The sequence below is a fragment of the Siniperca chuatsi genome, linkage group LG18 (genome assembly GCF_020085105.1).
Source record: "Siniperca chuatsi isolate FFG_IHB_CAS linkage group LG18, ASM2008510v1, whole genome shotgun sequence".
NCBI classification, from domain to species: Eukaryota; Metazoa; Chordata; class Actinopteri; order Centrarchiformes; family Sinipercidae; genus Siniperca; species Siniperca chuatsi.
Window position 1 is genome coordinate 2,000,376 of NC_058059.1, and position 20,190 is coordinate 2,020,565.

The 20,190-nt window shown below is 42.3% G+C and overlaps 1 protein-coding gene across 1 annotated transcript in view; it reads right to left on the minus strand.

Moving 5' to 3' along the window:
- grk3 (G protein-coupled receptor kinase 3) overlaps positions 1-20,190 on the minus strand; it is a 65,161-nt gene that overhangs the window by 10,771 nt on the left and 34,200 nt on the right. The window contains 13 exon segments of the mRNA XM_044175045.1: positions 722-788; positions 1,221-1,266; positions 1,269-1,320; positions 5,056-5,122; positions 9,601-9,708; positions 11,714-11,808; positions 12,487-12,617; positions 13,251-13,329; positions 15,156-15,255; positions 15,347-15,438; positions 17,467-17,518; positions 17,621-17,682; positions 19,534-19,608. Of these exon segments, the coding sequence (XP_044030980.1) occupies positions 722-788; positions 1,221-1,266; positions 1,269-1,320; positions 5,056-5,122; positions 9,601-9,708; positions 11,714-11,808; positions 12,487-12,617; positions 13,251-13,329; positions 15,156-15,255; positions 15,347-15,438; positions 17,467-17,518; positions 17,621-17,682; positions 19,534-19,608 (1,026 nt within the window).

The following is a 20,190-nucleotide window of genomic DNA, read 5'->3' on the forward strand; positions in this document are numbered from 1 at the left end:
TTGCATAGATGACTTCTGCTGCATCATGTCTGTCATGTCTGATTTACAAATGTGTTCGTAAATACATCGTCCAATCAAACAAATACCAACCAATCTGAACAAATGCAAAACTATTTACAAATAAATATAACCCAAGTTGAATAAATCAGTATTTTAACATATATAACATAATATATATATTAACATATATTCCTGCGCATATAAACGTATACTAATATCTGTGAAGTAGCTAAGCATTTATTTACAGATTGTTAAATGTGTGCGTGCACGGATCGTCGAACACGTGTGGGTCGGGTAACTTTAGCGTGTGGCGTTCATGTGGAATATTAAAAACATAGCTTGCCACCATTTAAGTCAATATTCAGTGAAGTATTTGTACATTATTCCAGTGTCATGTGGCTTTCATTTTGGAAACTTCACCACACACACACACATTTGTAAATCTTCGTTTTATTAGTGGATCATGAAATACGAATCTGTCACCAATACTGAGACTTAAATTCTCTCTTTACATTTCCATCACATCAGAGGTGGGCCATGTTGACCGGCCATTATCATCCGATCAATCACGTAAAATAAAAATAGAAAAAAAAAGGACATCCACTGGAGTCAGACATGGATCGACCAAAACGACAAGCTCACAGGTTCGATAAAGAAACCTGAAAAACCCTGAGGCACAAAGAACAAAAGACGATTCACAGAGAAACAGATGCTCACTCACCTTCTGGAGGTACACCTGCTGCCAGTCAATGCCTTTGAAAAACTGGTGTTCCTTCACCTCTGGGGCTCTGCATGTGTGTGTGACAGGGAAAGATGGAAAGAGAAGGGTAAAGGGAGGTTTTTCACTCATGTGTTAACATTTGTACACTAGGTGGCAGTGTTCGCCACATTACGGCCCTCTGACAAACACTCAGAATCCTGCTATTTAGCCAAACACCCAGTGCAGACAGTGATCCATCACTCCGGGTTAGTCGGAAACTGATGCGAAATGACAGCGCTGATGAAATTAGTTATGAACTCTTCTATCGGATCACTTGGTGTCCGTCTTCGATGGGCCGCAAACTACACCACCCAGTGTTTCCAGCCTTAATGAGCACATCTAGCAAAATACGTCCGACTGATGAATTCATTCGCACGCCTGTGGGCATAAACGCCGATATGGGACGGACGTTAATGTGAACTTGTGTGTGTGTGTGTGTGTGTGTGTGTGTGTGTCGTACCCTCGGCCCTGACAGCCGAGCCTCTTGGATACATCTCTCTGCAGCAGCCCTCCAGCAGATCTTTGAGCTCTGCGGTGAAAGAGTCTGGTAGCTCCACATTCTGCCGGAGAAAAGGGGGGAGGGAGGGAGGGAAGAAACGGGGGGGGAATGAGAATGGGGTGTTTGAAAACAGACTGACATCATTTGCACCTATTACTGTAGTTTTCAAGGAAGTCTGACACACCCAGACTAAATTGAGACAAGACCGCAGGTTTTCAACACAGGGCAGCTGTATATGTATGGATGGAAGAGCGTGGCGGTGTTCCAGGGACATTCTGAGACTTAGTAATGTCAAACAAACAAACTATTTAATAATAATCTGGGGGCCTTGCATTGAGGTAAACACGAGGTCTAATGTTGCCATAGAGGCAGCTAGTTAGCCCCGTTTTCTTTTAGCCTGTATTTGTTCACATTCAGTCAAACTGTCCCCATTAAAAGCAGCCGAACCAGCAGTCAGCAGCTCCTGTCTGCAGTGGACCCGTGGACGGACAGACGGCGGTCTCTGGATCACTGTGAGACTGAAGGAAACTTAAAAACATGATGATTCTCAGGCAGGTTCTGCAGTCAGGAGGAGCGTCTTTTATTTGATTTCTAAGTGAATTTATGGACGTTTATTCACGACGGACTCGGGATTCACGATCCTCGGAAAGTGTAAATCACGCTGAATCTAAAAATACGTGCATCATGTCTGCGTGTTCAGATTGGACGGAGTCACGAGACATACCATTTTTAATGCGAACTGCCTTCAATCAGGGTTTTAAAAGTACCTTAATCACCTCCGTGAGCCGAGCGTCGCAGCCACTGCTGCCGCCGGCCATGTTGACAAGCTGCCAAATCAGCAGCGGAACTACAATAACTAACTTCCTGTTGTTTTTTTTAAAAACACCTGCACGCACCTGTCCCTTTCAGGATCAGGTTTACCGCCAAGTAGGTTTTCACATACAAGGAATTTGCCTTGGTATATTGCTGCATAACAATAAACATAGTGAGTGGAAAATATAAAGAGTACTGCAAGCATTTCACCTCACAGCTTGAAAACCTTTGCTACAGTACAAGTCGGCCTCCGTCCCTTTTATTTTTCCGCTGACGGGCTTCACGTTCTGTCAGCTGCTCCGTGGAGATGTTTCAGAGTGCACAATCTATTGGGATCTGTTCCATCCCTCCTCCTATCCATCTCTTCCTGTCTTGGCTGCTCACTTCTCATCCTTTTCACTGCTGTCTGCTTCTATCGTGTTTATGTAATGAGACCATTCATCATGTTTAATAAACACAAAGACATATAGAGCAGTATTTTTAGCCTGGTCGGGGCTGAATCGCAGCCTTTCTCCCCCCCCATCTCCCTCTCTCACACACACACACATACACACCCGCAGACGAGGATTAAGGGGATGAACCAGATTAAGTGGCAGGATTAAAATCCTAATCTGGATTTATTGTGATATGAAAGATCATACTTTCTCTGTTTAAAGGTCCTGCTCAGACAAACAGCGCCTGTGTGTGTGTGTGTGTGTGTGTGTGTGTGTGTGTGTGTGTGTGGGAGGGAGCAGCTACCCTTCTCGATTGCTTCATGTCCTGACAAAACACACAAACGGAGACAGAGATTTGGACGTGTTCCACTGTGATAGATAACTGCTGCTGCTGCTGGCGAGCAGAGCGAAGAGGAGCAAAGCTGTGCTGAAAATTACGACTGCAGTTTGTCATTGTAAACTCGCCTGCGCTCAAACACAACATGTCGCCTTTGCAGAACTCTGGCTTGGATGTGAAGAGTAAAAAAAAAAAAGGTGGGTGAGAGCAGATGTGTCACTGGGTGGGCTCAATGGACACCATTCATCCCCAGTGTTTGCTGAATCTGACCCACGACATCAAAAGGCTCAACAGTATATTCCTCTAAGACAATGACACGCTAAATACACTACGTGCTTTCTACTCACTACTGTGCCTCAGATGTTTGGTCAGGACTGCTGTAATATCTTCTAATTAAAGCCGGGTGTTGAACCTCGACGCCTTTTTTTTGGTTCAAACCGAAAGGTGTCCGTAGCACCGAGCATCTACAAACTGAGGTTACTTATCCAGTGAGCCCCGTTCTCTGAAAACATGGCGATGCTCATGAGAAGTACAAAGATATAAGCGTTGTGAGGTATTCAGTTCACTATCATGTCTGACAAAGTAAAGCATCAAGTCTTCCCAGTTGAGAAGTTGGGACCAGCAAATGTAGAAAATGACAAGAACAATGATTCGATTATCAAAATAGCTGCGGATTAATTTTCTGTGGATCGACTAATCAATTCATCGACTAATCATTGCAGCTCTAAATATCTAACATCCAATCAGGGCTGGGTATCGAACCTCAGTGCTTTTTTTGGTTCAGAGTGAAACGTGTCGTATAGCACAGTAACATGACTCGCGTTTGGTCCGTTCTCTTTGAAACATTCGTTTCACGCGATCAGACAGGTCGTAAACAAACAGCGTTTAACTGGCAAAGTGTTGCCCAAACCGTCTGCTGTGAACAGCCACCGAATCACAAACTGCAAGAGCTGCGATTCCAATTTGAACCAACATAATTAACACAGTCTTAAAAAGCTGCAGCAAGTTAAAGTTTAAACCGGAAGCTGCTGATTTCACCGGCTACAGTGACGACTGTGGATGGCAAATTTACTCAGCTGCGGTTAATGAACGTTGTTAAAGATGACTCGTGATTCGTACTGGACGTGCTGTAAGTTAAAGATCCGCTGCAGACATGTTTAAAAAAAACAACTACTCTGCTCTGAATAACAATTTGTGTCTGATTTGGTTTTTCCACAAAAAAAAGTTCAATTACCTTGTAAAAAACTCTCAAAATTACATCTCCCTCAATCTACGAATAAGCAAATATTTTCATTTCAAAGGTTTAACAGCTGGACACAAGATGTCTCCTACTTTACTGAAGAGTCCATTCTCTGTGTTTGTGACCTGGAGGCTTCGAGTTTCCACATCACACCTCTCCGGCAGGTACGTCCAGGTGTTAGACTGAGATTTAAGGTGATCAGAGAAACCTTCCTCCTTCAGCGGATGAATGTGAAAACAAACTCTGCACAGTCATCATTCTGCACAGCGACGCTCGAACATCGCAGTGACGGAACAAGAAGAAAAACCCATTTTTTGAGAGGAGGGGAACTTTAAACTTAATTAAAAATACACAGATTCAAAACAGATGAAGCTGTAATGCATTTTTAAGCTTCCTTATTTTTCTTTAAACCTGCCTGAACCACAGATCCCCGACCCCCCGAGTAAACCTGTGCTGGATGTGGCTATAAATCCATTTGACCCGGGGAGGGGGGGTCCTAGCTTGGCTGCTAGTTCAGTTTATCTAAGCTGGTTTTCTGTCATATGCCTCATCTCCCGCGTCTTCCCATGACACAGCAAAGTAAACACGCAGCGAGTGCTGGACGGCAGCAGGCACAGAGACTACAAGACGACTCAGAAACAAAGAATCTCTTTCAGGGAAAGTGCAGGAAGAACGCTATCCACTCATTTAGAAACTAGAACGTGTCTCATACGGGAAGATCTAATTCTTCAAACTAGCGTGCGTCAGGTATCTTCCACTGTCTGTTCACGCACGAGGATATTTACATCTGTGTGCATTTGGTATTACTGTAAAAGGTAAACACGGGCTGAACCCTTATGTTCAGGGTTAAGTAAAGACTCATATGTGCTTTCCATCGTGTTTACACAGAGACTCTCTGTAATATGTGCATCCGCCATTCATGTGCACCACCACTGACTTCTAGGAAACATGCGGCGTGTAGATGTGTCTTACCATGGTGAGCGTCATGCGGTCGATCTCATGTTTGTCTTTGGTCTTGTGCTGTCTGAAGGGACTGTGCCTGAACAGGAGAGGGGAGAGAGAGAGACAGATACTGACACTCTGACTGGAGCTAATTGGGGAAAAAAGGGAGGGAGGGAGGGAGGGAGGGAGGAGGGGGTGAGGGAGGGCACAAAGAGAAGGGATGAGCGCTGGACGATAAGGAGAGAAACAAGAATAAAATCAGACACAATCACACCTGTCAAAACTCCCCATGCTTTAACACTCTTAGTTAAAACTGAAGCAGTGTGCTCGTAAATATTACAACGCTATAAATTAAGTGTTAAAAAGGCCGTTACATTCATCAGAATAACATGCCTTCTGATGTAAATCTCTCTCTCTGTTTGCCGGGATCGAACGATCGACACGCAGCATCCAGCACAGCAGCCGATCAGCGTTCACGGATCGACGTGCAGGCGATCGTCCCGCCCATAGCGCTCAGCGCAAAGCTGAAAGCGAGTCCAGCGGAGCGCTGACGCTGAACTTTTCTGTTTCATATCTTATATAGTTTTATTCATCGTTCGGGTGTTGTGCGTCTGTTGAAAGTAAGTGCGTTATATGTGATCTTTGTAGGATCGCTTGTGTGTTATGGTTTTCTATTTGCTTTTATAAAGTGCGTCACTGTGGCTAATGAGAAGAGATTATTGTCTTTAGCACGATGCTACGCTGTATACATGTTTCCTTTATTCATACTTGCTTACACTGATGTTGTGTTTGTATATTTCGGTGCGGTTTACTTGTCTAAGCGCTCGTTTTCGAGAGATTCTAAGTTGTAAACACCTTAATGCGCATGTGCAGACCAAGCACCGCTGTATAGAACAGATTAAGCTGTTTCATTGTTTAACTTAACGTGCACGACATACCTAATTTGTTTTCTTGCAACTATTAATCCTTTTAATTTTGTATTTTGCTAAATATACATTGTGTATTTTTGTTAAACAGTCACTGTTAATATTATGTATATTTATTTTTACTCTGTATTTTCTGTTTTATAGAAAAACCACACACACACATACTGAAAGCACCCAACTAAGTAAACTTTTCAACTTTCTACTAATAACTGAGTTGTTATTATATATATTTCAACCATCTTTGCCCGTCTCTTACCGGACACCCTGTGGCGGGTTTCAAACCTAACCAGCAACATACTTCGATGGGAATGTGCTACCAACAGCTGACTCATCTTTTCATTAAGAAATGGTCATTTGAAACGACCCAGATCTCACTCACTCTAATTAGCCACCTGCATGTTCAACGGCTGACTTGGAGAGCGTTCACATTCAGTATTGGAGGAAAACTGTGGAATGACATCGAGTTTAATGGTAACTCAGTGTAAGCTCCCCAGAGTTACGCCACGGCAGCGTTGGTGTATGTTAAGTGCTCAAGTGAGCGCCTCAACTAGCTTCAGTCTGATTTGTTGCTAGCAAACATACGGAGCTGCGCGCCACGTTGGTTAGCCGGACTCTCAGTCAACAATTACACTCTTATCTTTAAAATGGAAGGTGTGCGTTAAAAAAAAAAAGAAAGCCCACTTAAATACAATACCTAAACACAATATGCCTTCCATATCACATTAACCTACCACAAAAAAACTTCCAGATACATCTTCCAAAGTAGAAGTCTTATTATTGGAGGACACGGGACAGGGAGCAAAGGTAAAAGCAATCGATCATTAATAACTAACGAAGAGGGCTGAACAGCAGGTATCTACAAACTCGTTCATCGGCTGTGTCCGGGTGGAGCTCTGCTCTCGTTAACGTTAGCCGTCACCTCACGAACGGGGCTTACTGTCTAGGAAAAGTCTGTCGCTATGCAACACAATTGATAAAAACAGACGCGGAGGCTGCAGATATAGTTTGAATCAAACATCAGACATTTCTCAGTATATTTATTCTCGTTTCTTACTAATATTTTCTCATTCTGGGTATCAGGTGGAAAGTAGTTTTTTTTTGAAACACCACAAAAGCACAAACACTGACGGGCGTCATGCAGGAACCACGCGTGCTAACAGCTTTGTTCTTTAGTCACGCTGTTGCTTCGAAAAGGTGCTGTATAAACAAAGTTCATTTTATTATTATGTACAGATGGTCTGCGATATTTTAAGAGGGAACAAACACTTGTTGACTTGAGAATTTTAATGCCTTAACCTGAATGAATTTGTAACCAAAATCAACTAAAATTTTAGTTGAATTTTTGTTATGTATTTTTTTTATTGGCATTAGGATTTTGGCATGACAGCATATTTATTAGCTGCGAGGAAAAGGCCCGTGCAAAAATACAGAAATGTTCTTGCCTGATGTCCATAATATGTGCTTTTAGTAACTTTAACATTTTAGTGTTAAAAAGTGAGTTAATGTGTTTGTGTGCACATTCACACTTAAAACACGCACACAGTTTTTTAAAAAGCTTTATCAGGATCCTTTATTCAATGTTGGGCCTCCAAATACAGTACATAACAACAAAACAAAATATATTACGGGCACTGAAATCATGCCTAGTCTGTATATTAAGAGACGTAAAGACTGACTTGATTTAATTATTATTCTACGCTGCAGAGAGGTCCTCTTTTATTGTGGTCTCCTCATATATTGCATTTAAATATCAACACATGGGTACGGATGCCGCTAATGCTTAGTTTGAATTATTTTTAACTGATAAAAGACTCTGATTAAAGTCTGATGGTCCTTGTTGCCACTGCCACTACTTCAACTTCAATTAAGGATGAAGAGCTGGAGAGAAGCAGTTTGGGATCGAATTGTTCGTCTGAATGCTGAGGAAGCAGCCGAGCAGCTAAATTGGACATTTCTAAAGGAGCTGAAGAATCCATGCTGGAGAGATTTTCACAGACAAACACATTCTGATCCAGTAAAACAGCAGGCAGCCCTCGAGTGAGCGCTGCTTCGGAGGCTCATATAACAAGCAAACATATCTGACACAACAGCATCTCTATCCAAGACACAAAGAGCGCCGTGCTACATTTAGTGAAAGTGATCAAATGACAACTGGCAGCCTTGATGGGAGAGTAGCAGCTTCCAAACTACATCTTCAATGAGTCTAATTGTTCAGTCGGAGCCAAATTACATCAAAATCTACTGCTGAAGCCCGGAAAGGATGTTAATCAATAAATCCAGTCTGAAATTTATGGATGATTGCATCCAGAGAGCTAAGTTCAGGAGAAGTCCAAATTTAAGCAATAAAGCAAAAAGCCTGAACGCAAAGATGGCGGTGAAACAGTACAGGGAAGGTTTTAAAGCCTGAATTTATTCTGCAGCGGCACGTCGAGCTCTCTGGATGAAGGCTGATTTCCCAGAAGGACAACAGTGACTCTAAAGATGCGCCGAAGCTCCAACGGGCCAGTATGACGTCCGCTGAGGAGAGGAGCGCTGAGCTCACGTGACTGTAACTCCACAGTCAGCAGACCTCACCTTCAGTGGACAACACGGATACCAACCTTCAGCCACAATATATGCAATTTTATAACAACATATACTGTCGTAAAGTAAATTAAAGATCAAGTAAACCAACACTTCCAAAGCTCACTGATTAGCACGTTGGATTGTGTGTGTAACCCTATTTCTTGTTGAACAACTGGTAACCTGAAGTGGATGGATACACTGTCGTTCTCCAAGAAATAGTTCCACCACACAACTGTCTTTAAAATACACAAGACCGCTTTGGGAGGTGTAGTGTTGAACTTTGGACTGAGCCAGGCTAGCTGTTTCCCCCTGCTTAAAGTCTTTATGCTAAGCTAACCCTGTCCTGACTCCAGCTCCCTGCTAAACACACAGACGTGAGACTGATATCCATCTTCTTATTTCACTCTCAGGAAGAAAGTGAGTAAGCATTTTCCCTTAGAAAAGACAAGAGAAACAATTTCTTGATTCACTGCCAGCTCGAGCTGGAATAATCCCGATTCTCAAATTCTGCAAAATGTTTATAACAGCCAGAGTGCGAGCTAAAACCAATATTGTTTACAAAAGAATTCATGGGACTAAAAATGTTTTTACTTTTGAACAAAACTTGTTAAAAACATGTCCATCCATCTCTCCAGCAGCCAACCTTTCACCAGAGACCAACACACTCTTCCTCTTTAAAGTGTTCAAACACACTGATCCAAACATCAATGGAAAGACACGTCACACACGTCTCTCTTTTTCTGCTCGCTCAGACCTAGAAACCATCACACACACACACACACACACACACACACACACACACACTCTTCTTCCCCCTTTTACCTGATTTCTGCCCTACTGGGCCCGGACCTCTGGCATTTACACACTCCAGATCAAACAAACACACACACACACAGAGGCTTGCACACAAACAACATCAAACACACACCAAACAGACGGCGAGCGGGCGAGAGATGCGGAGAGCAGATTCAAAGAGGTTTACTCGGAGCGGCAGAAGAGGTCTGAAAGCAGACAGGAAGTCAGGACACGGTGGCAGGAAAGCAGAAGAAAAGGATGAGAGGCAGAGAAAAGCTGGAGTAGTTACCCTCGGAGGAGTTTGAAGAGCATGCAGCCTAAGGAGAACCAGTCGGCGCTGCTGTCGTACGCCGTCCCCTTCTGAAGAACTTCCGGAGCCATGTAACCATGAGTGCCCCTGCGACAAACACACCACAGCTTCATGTCAAACACACACTCGTTACTTTTTACAGCTCGAGAGGAACAGCAAGTACAGAGCCGCACAGTAAAGCTCCGTTTGGACAGGATTCATATTAGTGGAGAAGGTTGGTAATAAAATATTTCCCCTCATCCCTCGTAATAACAGGACTAACCGATAACACGTGTTGCTCCAGAAGGCAAAATACAGGCGCTGCTTCGGTGAGACACAGTGATGCTGCAGGAAAACCACGTGACCTTCATCACCAGCACTCACTGATTCCTAATATTTTAGTGTTATTCTTAATATTAGTATTATTTGCAGATTATCATTTAGCTGTAATTTAATTATTATTCGGATATTTCTTCTTCCCCCCCCCTCTTTTTAATTAAGAGACAAAAGCCAAAGAAAACGAAAAAACAACCACAGAAACAAACAGCAACACAAAGTCACATAAAAACGTATTAAAGTTCACATCAACAAACATCTCATTTATTACCGGGCTTAACAGCATAGCTACATATTTAGAAATAAACAGGGAATTTAAAACAATAATATTCATGACATTATTGTGTGGAAAACTGTCACAGAATGGATATTAGAAGCAAATGTATTGATAAAAAAGTGTGCACTTCTTACCAATCGTCTCCCAGGATGCTTTTAGTATCATTATATGTGTTTGCATTACATCCCTCCAAAGTAAAGTTTGAGAAACATTCTGAATTGATTGATATTCAAGGAATCAGCTGTAATTATTAATTATTACCACAGACAAATGCAAACCACATACGTTTCCGCCTGAATGTGGATAATCTGCAGTTATTGGTATCAGCTCAGCAGTACCGAGGTAATGACATTACAGCAGCACATCGGACGAGCTCGAGCTCTTAAAATCTCACCTTTTCCATTGATGACGAGTTGACTGATGTTAATGAGTGATCGGTTAGCTAAATCCTTTTCTACTTCTTCAAACTCGGTAACAGTAAACCAGTAGTCTCTCAGGTCTAGGCCGAAATTACGAAAGGACCGGCAAGTTCCCGAAAAACAGTAATACGGCTGTAATAATTACTGGGGTGAAACGGGATTAAAATCAGTGACCAGCATAAATAATATTTAAATCACCCCACCTCCCCCTAGAGAAATAAACCCTGTGAGAATGAGGTTTAAAGGTGGGGCACGCGATTCTAATCCAAATACACTTTTTGTCAAATTCAGCGAATATCTCCTCGCGGGCCGCTAGCCGTCCGTTCTGTGTGCCCGCTGAAAACACCCCGGTGTTTGTACGCCGCTCCGGCTCTGTAAACGGGAAATAAACAAAACACACAACACTATTCCAGCCAATCGGCAACAGGCGGCGTTGGTGTTCGTGCACAGGACGAGGGGCGGTAAATCTGTCACTTGCTGACGTGTAATCGCGCTGTCAAGGAGAAGAGATGGCCGGGAAACAGCCAAAGAGGAGAAGGTCAGACTAGCAAAAAATTAAAAAAAGACGTTTATGATGAGGCGACGGCGGAGAGACCTCCGAGAGCTGAAGACGGATGCAGAGGTCGCTCTGTTCCGGCTCGACAGGTGGGGTTACATCAGTGTTGCTATGCTTCACAGAACCAGTAGGTCATTGTTTTGTCCCCGTTTGCTAATGTTTGTGATTTGTGCGTCAGGTGACGTTAAATGACTTGCCCACCGACACTCGGCTGACTTTCTAGTTTGCCAAGACGTGCTGCTGTTGTGATGTTAGCTATAGCAGCAGGAGAGTTGTGTTTGCTGGCTTTTATTATATTATTATTATTATTATATATCATTTGATGTTTCACATCATAACGTTTGTTTTACCCTCGGGCGGCAGACGCTGTGGATTCCGCCATATTGCCCAGTTGTTGGTGCCGTTGCGTTGGCAGGGCTTCTGAAGGAGCACCAAAGGGAGGGGTGTATTTGTTTGGCTGTTGAGTTCAAATATCAACAATCCATCTCCAGAATCGCTTACCCCGCCTTAAACTCAGATACTCACACGCTGGCGTGGGGTTTCTTCTTGGAGAAATCGCAGGCCAGGCCGAGGTCGGAGATACGAACGTGGCCGTGTTCATCCAACAGGATATTAGCTGGCTGAGGGATGACACACACACACACACACACACACGGGCAGAGAGAGGGATAGAGAGGGTGATATTGACGGAGAATACGAGAGATAAGATCATAAGTATAGGAAACAATGTTGGAGATTTCACTAATTCAGGACTAAGTTACAATTTCCGCTCACCAGGAGAAAATTAAAAGAAAGAAAACCTCCTGTCCTGGTTATCCTCTGCTGTTTGGCAAAACCGTGACTCGCTCACTCTGTTTCCCCTCCAACACTCAGCCTAAAAGTATTATCTGCATTGTACTGCACTGTTTATTGAAGCCCTAAAACTGTTCCCGGACTCCCAGCAAAATATACTTGTTATTATGGCAACCAGTCCAAACAAGGGAATTGGAGGAAAAACAGAGGACAGTTGAAAACACGGCTGATATGAATCTATGGCTCTGAAAAAGCATCAGTGGAGGTGTGTCCGTGGTTCAGTGGACTGAGTCAAGTAGTGGTTCAGGGTTTGAATCTGTGTCCCACGTCACTCCTCTCTCCATCCGGTGTTCTGCTATTCTCTAAATATTAAACTATCTTATAAAAGGCAACATGCTGCGAAATAGCCGTTTTATGGGATTTGCTGACAATAAGAAAAATAATACTTATTCTTTAAATGTTTCAGGACTGTTTTGGAGACCACCGTAGGAGTCCGAGGGGTCTACCTTGAGGTCTCTGTAGACGACGAAGCGGTTGTGCATGTGCTCCAGGCCCAGGATGATTTCAGCCGCATAGAAACGCATCTCCTTCTCGCTGAACACGCCGTGCTGAGACAGGTGGTAGTGCAGGTCGCCCCCTGAACGCACACACACACACACACACACAGACATACACAACGTAGAGTGCGTCAGCAAGACCTCATAACACATCATGCCTCAATCAATATCCATCAATACGTTGTGGTAGTCTTCTCGGGGGGAGAAAGTGAGAATCGATGGGAGGCCTTCTGTGACTCTGTCCTCCCCAGCTGTCTCTGTCTTAACATGTATTGACTAGCTGTATTTATAGCACAACTGCAGCTATAACGCGTACACCCTCACACTGTGTACGGTATGATGATGACTGTGTTGACTTTTAAAAAGGTGACTCAGGCTTTGATTGTGAGACTGGCTGGAAACGCTGAGTGCAGCCTCTGGGGAAGCTCGGAAACTGGCTGCTCGCCGGCCAAGCCTTAAGAGGAAATACTAACGACGAGGTGTGAGGAGTGCTAAAAGAAGGCTGATATTAGATGTCGGGAAGGCTACTACAGGCAGGTCGCTGTGGTGTAAAGAGTCATCAGCGAGGTCAAAATCCCATCAACTCTTGATTCTCTGGAGGAGGAATGACCTGACTGGCTGGCGACAGGCTGAGTAATCCAATCTCTCTGTCTGAGGATGGACTGACTGAGGCTTGAGTTTAATCTGGGCAGGTGGGGTGGAGGTCACCCTACCGTTCATGAGGTCCAGGATGAAGCAGAGCTTGTCGGGGGTGTGGAAGGCGTACGTCATACACACGATGAATGGGCAGTCCTGCAGAGATGGAGAGAGTTTGAACCAGATCAGAAACCATCTGGCTGTGTGTGTTTCACATTTGTAAAAACACATGAATGCTTCAAACTAGTGATTTACTAAATCGGTTGCACCATTAAAACTTGAGGAACGCTGTAAAGCAGTGGTGGAAGAAATATTCAGTTCCTTAAGTAAAAGTACAAATACAACAATATAAAAATACTCCATTACATGTTAAAGTCCTGCTTTCAAAATCCTACTTAAGTAAAAGTACACAAGTATTATCAGCACAATGTACTTAAAGTATCATCAGCAAAAGTTCTGGTTCTGCAGTAAAACGTCTCCTGTGACTGATATCTGATTCTGTCTGACATTATTAGATTGTTAATACTGATGCATCAACGTTAGAGCAGCATTTTACTGTTGTAGCTGCTCGAGGTGGAGCTAGTTTTAACTGCTTTATATACAGTTAGCTAGTTTTAACTGCTTTATATAACTGTTTTAACTGCTTTATACACAGTTAGCTAGTTTTAACTGCTTTATATACAGTTAGCTAGTTTTAACTGCTTTATATACAGTTAGCTAGTTTTAACTGCTTTATATACAGTTAGCTAGTTTTAACTGCTTTATATACAGTTAGCTAGTTTTAACTGCTTTATACACAGTTAGCTAGTTTTAACTACTTTATATACAGTTAGCTAGTTTTAACTACTTTATACACAGTTAGCTAGTTTTAACTGCTTTATACACAGTTAGCTAGTTTTAACTGCTTTATATACTGTTAGCTAGTTTTAACTGCTTTATACACAGTTAGCTAGTTTTAACTACTTTATATACAGTTAGCTAGTTTTAACTGCTTTATATACAGTTAGCTAGTTTAGTCTAGTGGTTCCCAACCTTCAAAGAGTCACCAAATAAATCTGAGGGGTCATGAGATGATTAATTGGAGAGGAAAGAAGAAAAAACTAAGTTCTGATACACAAATCACTTTTCCAGTTTTGGACTTTTCTCTAATCTTTGTTTTGTTTTTTGGGAAACATTGGATAATTTTCCATCGTTGGGGCTCAAACAGTACAAAAGTAAAGTACCTCAAAATTTTACTTAAGTACAGTTTTTGAGAAAGTCACTTTCCACAACTGGACTTTGTTAATGTGTAAATGGGTTGCTAGGCAACATCAGTAGCACTGTCCAATCAAAAGCAATCAACTATGTAAAAAGGAAGTCAATGTAGCATCACAGCTTAGCATAACGTCCAAAAATAAAATTGTAGTGAGTCAAACTATATATTAAACACAGCCAATCCTTTCCAACTGTAGGTACGACTTTTTAATTTATATCTGCGTACATGGAGAAATATGTCAGAGTTAGTCATATTTATGCAGTTTAGTATGAGTGGGAATTATCCGATAATGCTAACATAACAGGCGCTATATGGTCTTTAGTCTGACGTTATTGGTATATTGTTTTGTAATTTACAGTATGTCGTGTTATTTTTGCGAAATGCAATTTTAAAATTTCTCAGTTAACATCGTTGTTAAAACAGCATTTTAGTCAAGTGCCAGATCAAATGTGTCGACTACATCCCATTACCTCTAAATGGGCCATATATAAGCAAGATAACGTTAGCTTTACCACATGGTTCAGTTAGCTGTTCAACAGTTGCACCTGACAATAACTGGGTATAAATGTTTATTAACAATTCTCTCCCTAAGAACTACTTTGTGTGATGCAACCTTTTCCAATTTAGTGATGCTTAAATCTCCATTTAGTAAACACTTGTGTTATAACTAGGCTAAGTTTAAACTTATGAGCAGCTGGCTCAGCTAGCTACTGTTGTTATAACTCACCCCTGTGCTGACTAATGACAGCATGATTCTTTCATTTAGCGCTAGAGTCTCCCCCTGCTTCATCTTGATCCTCTTCTTGTCCAAACACTTCATGGCATACCTGACATTCGAACAACAAATGGCACAGATTACACTTGGTAGTGACAGCATGATTGTAGTTTATTCCCCTTTTTCCGCGTGGCTTTCCTTACATCTTCCCTGTGTCGGCCTTCCTGCAGCCGTACACCTCTCCGAAGCCGCCCCTGCCGATGATCCGATGCACGCTGAAGTCGTTCATGGTCAGCTGAGGATGGATAAAGGAGCAGAAGGACTTTAACAGAGGCAGGGCAGGAGTGAAAAGTATCTTTTAGAGGTCTTCACACCCCAGCCGGTTTGGTTCGGTTCAAACAAAGTCTGTTGCGTTTGGTTCAGTTAATTTCAGGCAGGTGTGAAAGCTGTCAATCGAAGTCTGGTGCGGACCAGATAACCAGGCCGAGACGGCTTGAAAAGGAGGGCGTCAGTCCGGTTCCAAGCCAGCTCTGTTCGTTTGTGGTGCGAGTGCAAACCAGACCGACCACAGGATTGTGTCAAAGTAGATATGAGATTCCAGCATGAATTCAAAAGCTGAACTATCAAATTTCAGCGCAAAGTCCATTCTTGACCTTGGAAACAGTAGTTAAGTAAAACAAAAAAAACCTCAAGGTCCTCTTACAAGCTTTTTTTTCTGGAGCTTTCAACCGCATCTTGTGGTCTTCATCAGCAGATACAGTTTACCAAGTTGTCATCATGTTAAAGTATGGAACTGTGGTCACGTGATAACTGGTGGTCGTATCCACGACAACTCAGCAAACACAATCTGCAGATGGAGACCATGACGTGCAGTTGAAAGTTCTGGCGAAGTAAAGAGCCGTTAGCGGCGCACAAAACTGAATTTTACGCTCTGCGATTGGATGTTTCTTGCCGAAATACACGTCTTAGTTGATGTCTACCTTGAAGTTTTTATGTACTTTTTAAAATCAAGAACCAGATATTTTCTTGCGCAGTTGTTTAATCTTTTGTACTGAAGATTTAATAGGAAGACTTTCACGTCCACGAGCTCCAACTGTGAGTCACGAACACTGTTCATGGGGAAATGAACGGGACTTTTCAGAACCAGGAGCGTCTGAAATAGTTTCTCCCACTTCACAACTATTGTCAATTTTCTGTTTTATTAATCAGCTGTTCCTGTTATTTTGTTTATATGTTTCTACTAATCTGTTAACAGGGCGTTGCCCCTGTATAAATAAAGGTTAAAGTCCTCCTCCACTCAAAAATGCGTTGAGCTTCACTGTGCAGGATGATTAATGTGCAGAGTTTCTCTGAGCTCGCCTTAAATCTCAGTTCAACACCTGGAGATACCTGCAGGTTTTACACCACGGCTAGTTTGGAGCCAATCACCATCCAGTATGAAACCAGTGTGAGGCGGAAGCTCGAAGCCTCCGGGTCACAAACACTGAGAACGGACTTTTCAGTGAAGTAGGAGACATTTTGTGTCCAGCAGTTAAACTTTTGAAATTAAAAATATTTGCATATTCACAGATTCTGGACAGGCAGGTGATAAAAACATATCGGACACAAATTATTATAACAGAGTATTAGTATATATCTTAAACAGTATCTGGAGGGACTCTTTAAATTAATAAAAATAAATATCACCCGTAATATTACGACTCTTTTTTTGTCTCAATTCTGCCTGTTATGACTTGTCACTTTGCAATAGTAGATATGCGATTCTAGCATGAATTCAAAAGCTATTAACTACTATTAAATCGTTTGATCCATCCACCCATGAGATACAATACAAGATGACTCCTTTTCGTCCTGTTCGTCTACCTGCCCATCGTTATTTATGATATTTAAGGTGCAGTCGCAGCCTCGACTAATACTGCCCATGATCACGATTTCTTTACAAGATTTTTGTGACACCGAAGACTGTAAATAAACAAATTAGGTGCAGTGAAGTGCTGCATGACTTGTTTCCAGAGCAAACATTGTTTTGATTTTGATCCTGATGATGCCGGATGAGTCACTAAAGCTGTCCAATGAGTGAGTTACCGAACCGTCCAGTGATGTAATGTTTACACCTCTCGGTTCATTTGTAATAAGTCAGTGTGAACATGAAATGGACCGAAACTAAAATGACAGAGTTCATTTTTCTCTCCTTTACGTCTGGACCAGAAGTTTTCAAACTGAGGCGAGAGAGTTACGGGGACGCAGAGGGGGAGGCGCGAGGCGGAGATACCAAAGAAGCAAACTACGGGTGTGAAAGTGACTTTTAAAAGCTTGTACTCACGTGGATGTTGAGCTCCACGTTCTTCCACTGGCAGAAACGAGTGAATTTGTCACTGAGGAGAAGAAAAGAAAAAAAGTAAAATGTGATTTTACTGTATGCAGTGAACAAATGGTGAAACTCTCCCCCCCCTTTACCTCCATCTCCCCTGTCTCACCTCTCAATGAACTTCTGGAAGATCTTCCCTCTCAAGCTGTCACAGATCTCCACTATGTATGGCTGCGGGGGGGACAGACACATCAGACCAGGTTTCTCTCAGTAACTATGTGATACAATTTCTTTGCATGTGAATACATCCTCTGTGCATTGTTGCGACGACTGAACTGGGGCTTCTGCGGTCAGTTCCTTTAAGGTTTTCTGGGGGTTCAGCCTTGTGGAAGCTTCTGTCGCCTCCCCTTTCGTCTGCCGTGGAAGTGAATTCACCCACTGAACATTCATTGCTTTGCATTTTGACAAGTGAGCTCCAAAGAAGCCTGTATGTTCCAGCTGAATATAAAATTTGAGCAACACTGAAGGCTCACAAAATATACAAGGAACACTGACAGCTTGATGAAATATCTTTGAGGGAAAATTAAGTCACTGGAGATAATTTTATATCCAGAATAAGAGCCATGTTGTAGTCTAAAAGAGGAAATTGTTGATTAGATTTACTGAGCTGAAAGAAAACAACTCTTGTTTCTGATCTCTCTGTATTTTATTTTCTGGGTGGCCTTTTGGCTACTGATGCTCCACACTAAATATATAACTACCAACAACATGAATCTGAGAACATGAATACATACTACAAGTTAGGGCTGGGCGATAGAGATGATGTAAACACTTTTAGAAACGTTCATATACTGTTGAAAGACTAGATGTCTTGACAACATACTAACAGCCAATAGCATCACAGAAACTAAGCTATTCTTAGCCAATCACATGACAGTCTTTTAGGAATGGATAGCAGATTTCCCAAAATAGGCACAGCGGGGTTGGTTGAGTTAGCTCAACACACCACGTGCTTTTGTTTTGGGAGCAAAAGTCGGACAGTTGGGCAGGAGAGACGAGCGTCGGCACAGAGAGAGCCGGCGTGGATAAATGGGCTCGCACGACATCGGTGCTGAAACATTCTTTAAAGAGTGAGACAGATTGGTGATGTATGTTGTGAACTCTGTTGTTCTGTGCCAACAAAGATGGGAAACACCACAAACTAAGTTTATCGACTGAAGCATCGCCATGCGATAAGACACACAGGTTGCAAGTTACAGTTTCAAACACCAGAAGTTAAAAAGCAGCAACTCATAAACTTAGCGCTCTTTAAACAGTAAAGACACGCACCACAAGTGAGGATTAAAACAAATAAACTTAGCGACCCAAGTCATGAGCTTCTTGGCTGCAAGCTTTTCACACTGGGAGATTTATGAACATTTATCCTGACAAGATTGAAAATGTGTTATACTACTACTACTTATTTTTGTACAATTTATCTATTTAAATAGATTTTCTGTCTGTAGCTCAGACAATTCTTGGTCATTTTTCAGGTTCTGAATCTACTAATAGGGAATTTTAAGCTAAAAAGGGGAATATTTAAACTCAACAGGAAAGATTTGACTTATAAAATATAAAACAGATCAAAGTTTTTGCCATATCGCCCGGCCACAACGCAAATCATTTTCAGAAAGGGTAGAGACTGCAGCGTACTGTAAAAAGCAAGGCTTGCAAAGGTTACTGTGTGTGTGTGTGTGCACGATTTACACCCTCAAAATGTACTGAGGGTGTGAAGTCTCAAATATTTGAGTCATTGTCAGCCGTTACTGACCGGGTCACAAAGCATCTTGTTGTGCTTCTTGTTTCATGTTACACTGTATTGTTTTAAAAATAATGTTCTTTAATGGAAGACATTTTGACGTGTCACAGTAGGAAAAGCACAGGCGTAAATAGTAACCTTAATGATGGCTGAATTCCATTTAGCTGCTTTAGCTGGTTTTAGGTGGTTCCCTGACTGCCACACTGTCTCGTCTTACTGCGACACATCGTAAAACACGATACAAGAAACTTCAAAAAACATGAATGTGTTGAAAGGTCTTTTACCTGGAAGAGAGTTGGGGGAACCAGTTTCTTTGCTAAGTGACTCTGCACATGGTCCACTGCTTTCTTAGAAAATGGCTGAGACAAAGAGGAAATAAAAGGAAGGGTCATTCAAAATGCAGCATTACCAGTAACTTCAGTTCTGTGTGTGAGGATGTGCGTCTTCTAGTGTAACATGCCCGGGACATTACGCTGCTTTGTGGCCGCTACCAAAAAGAAGACTAATATCTGTGTGTGTGTGTGTGTGTGTGTGTGTGTGTGTGCATGTGTGCGTGGGCGGTGTGTTTAATAACTTCCTCCCAGCAGCGAGCACTAACTTTGCTTTACATCCCTAATTTTTGCCTTGCAGGAGGACAAAAGCTGCACTGTGGTGTGTTGTTTGTGGTGAATATGGATGGACTCGTTACAGCCTTGGTATTCATGACTTGAGACTTGAGACAGATGACTCGAAAGGATTTGACAGTTTTTATTAAGCTGAATATCCCATTTGCATTTTTCTGGATGTTGAGCATGAACAGTTACCGTTTTGACACGTGATTGGGTGACTTTTAGCGCGGTGCGGCAACCCAGGCTTAAAGGACAGGACAAAACAATGCCAGACAGGATCGAGCTGAAAGCATGTTAAGAAGGATTCTCTCGTACCTGCGCTGATTTTCTCTC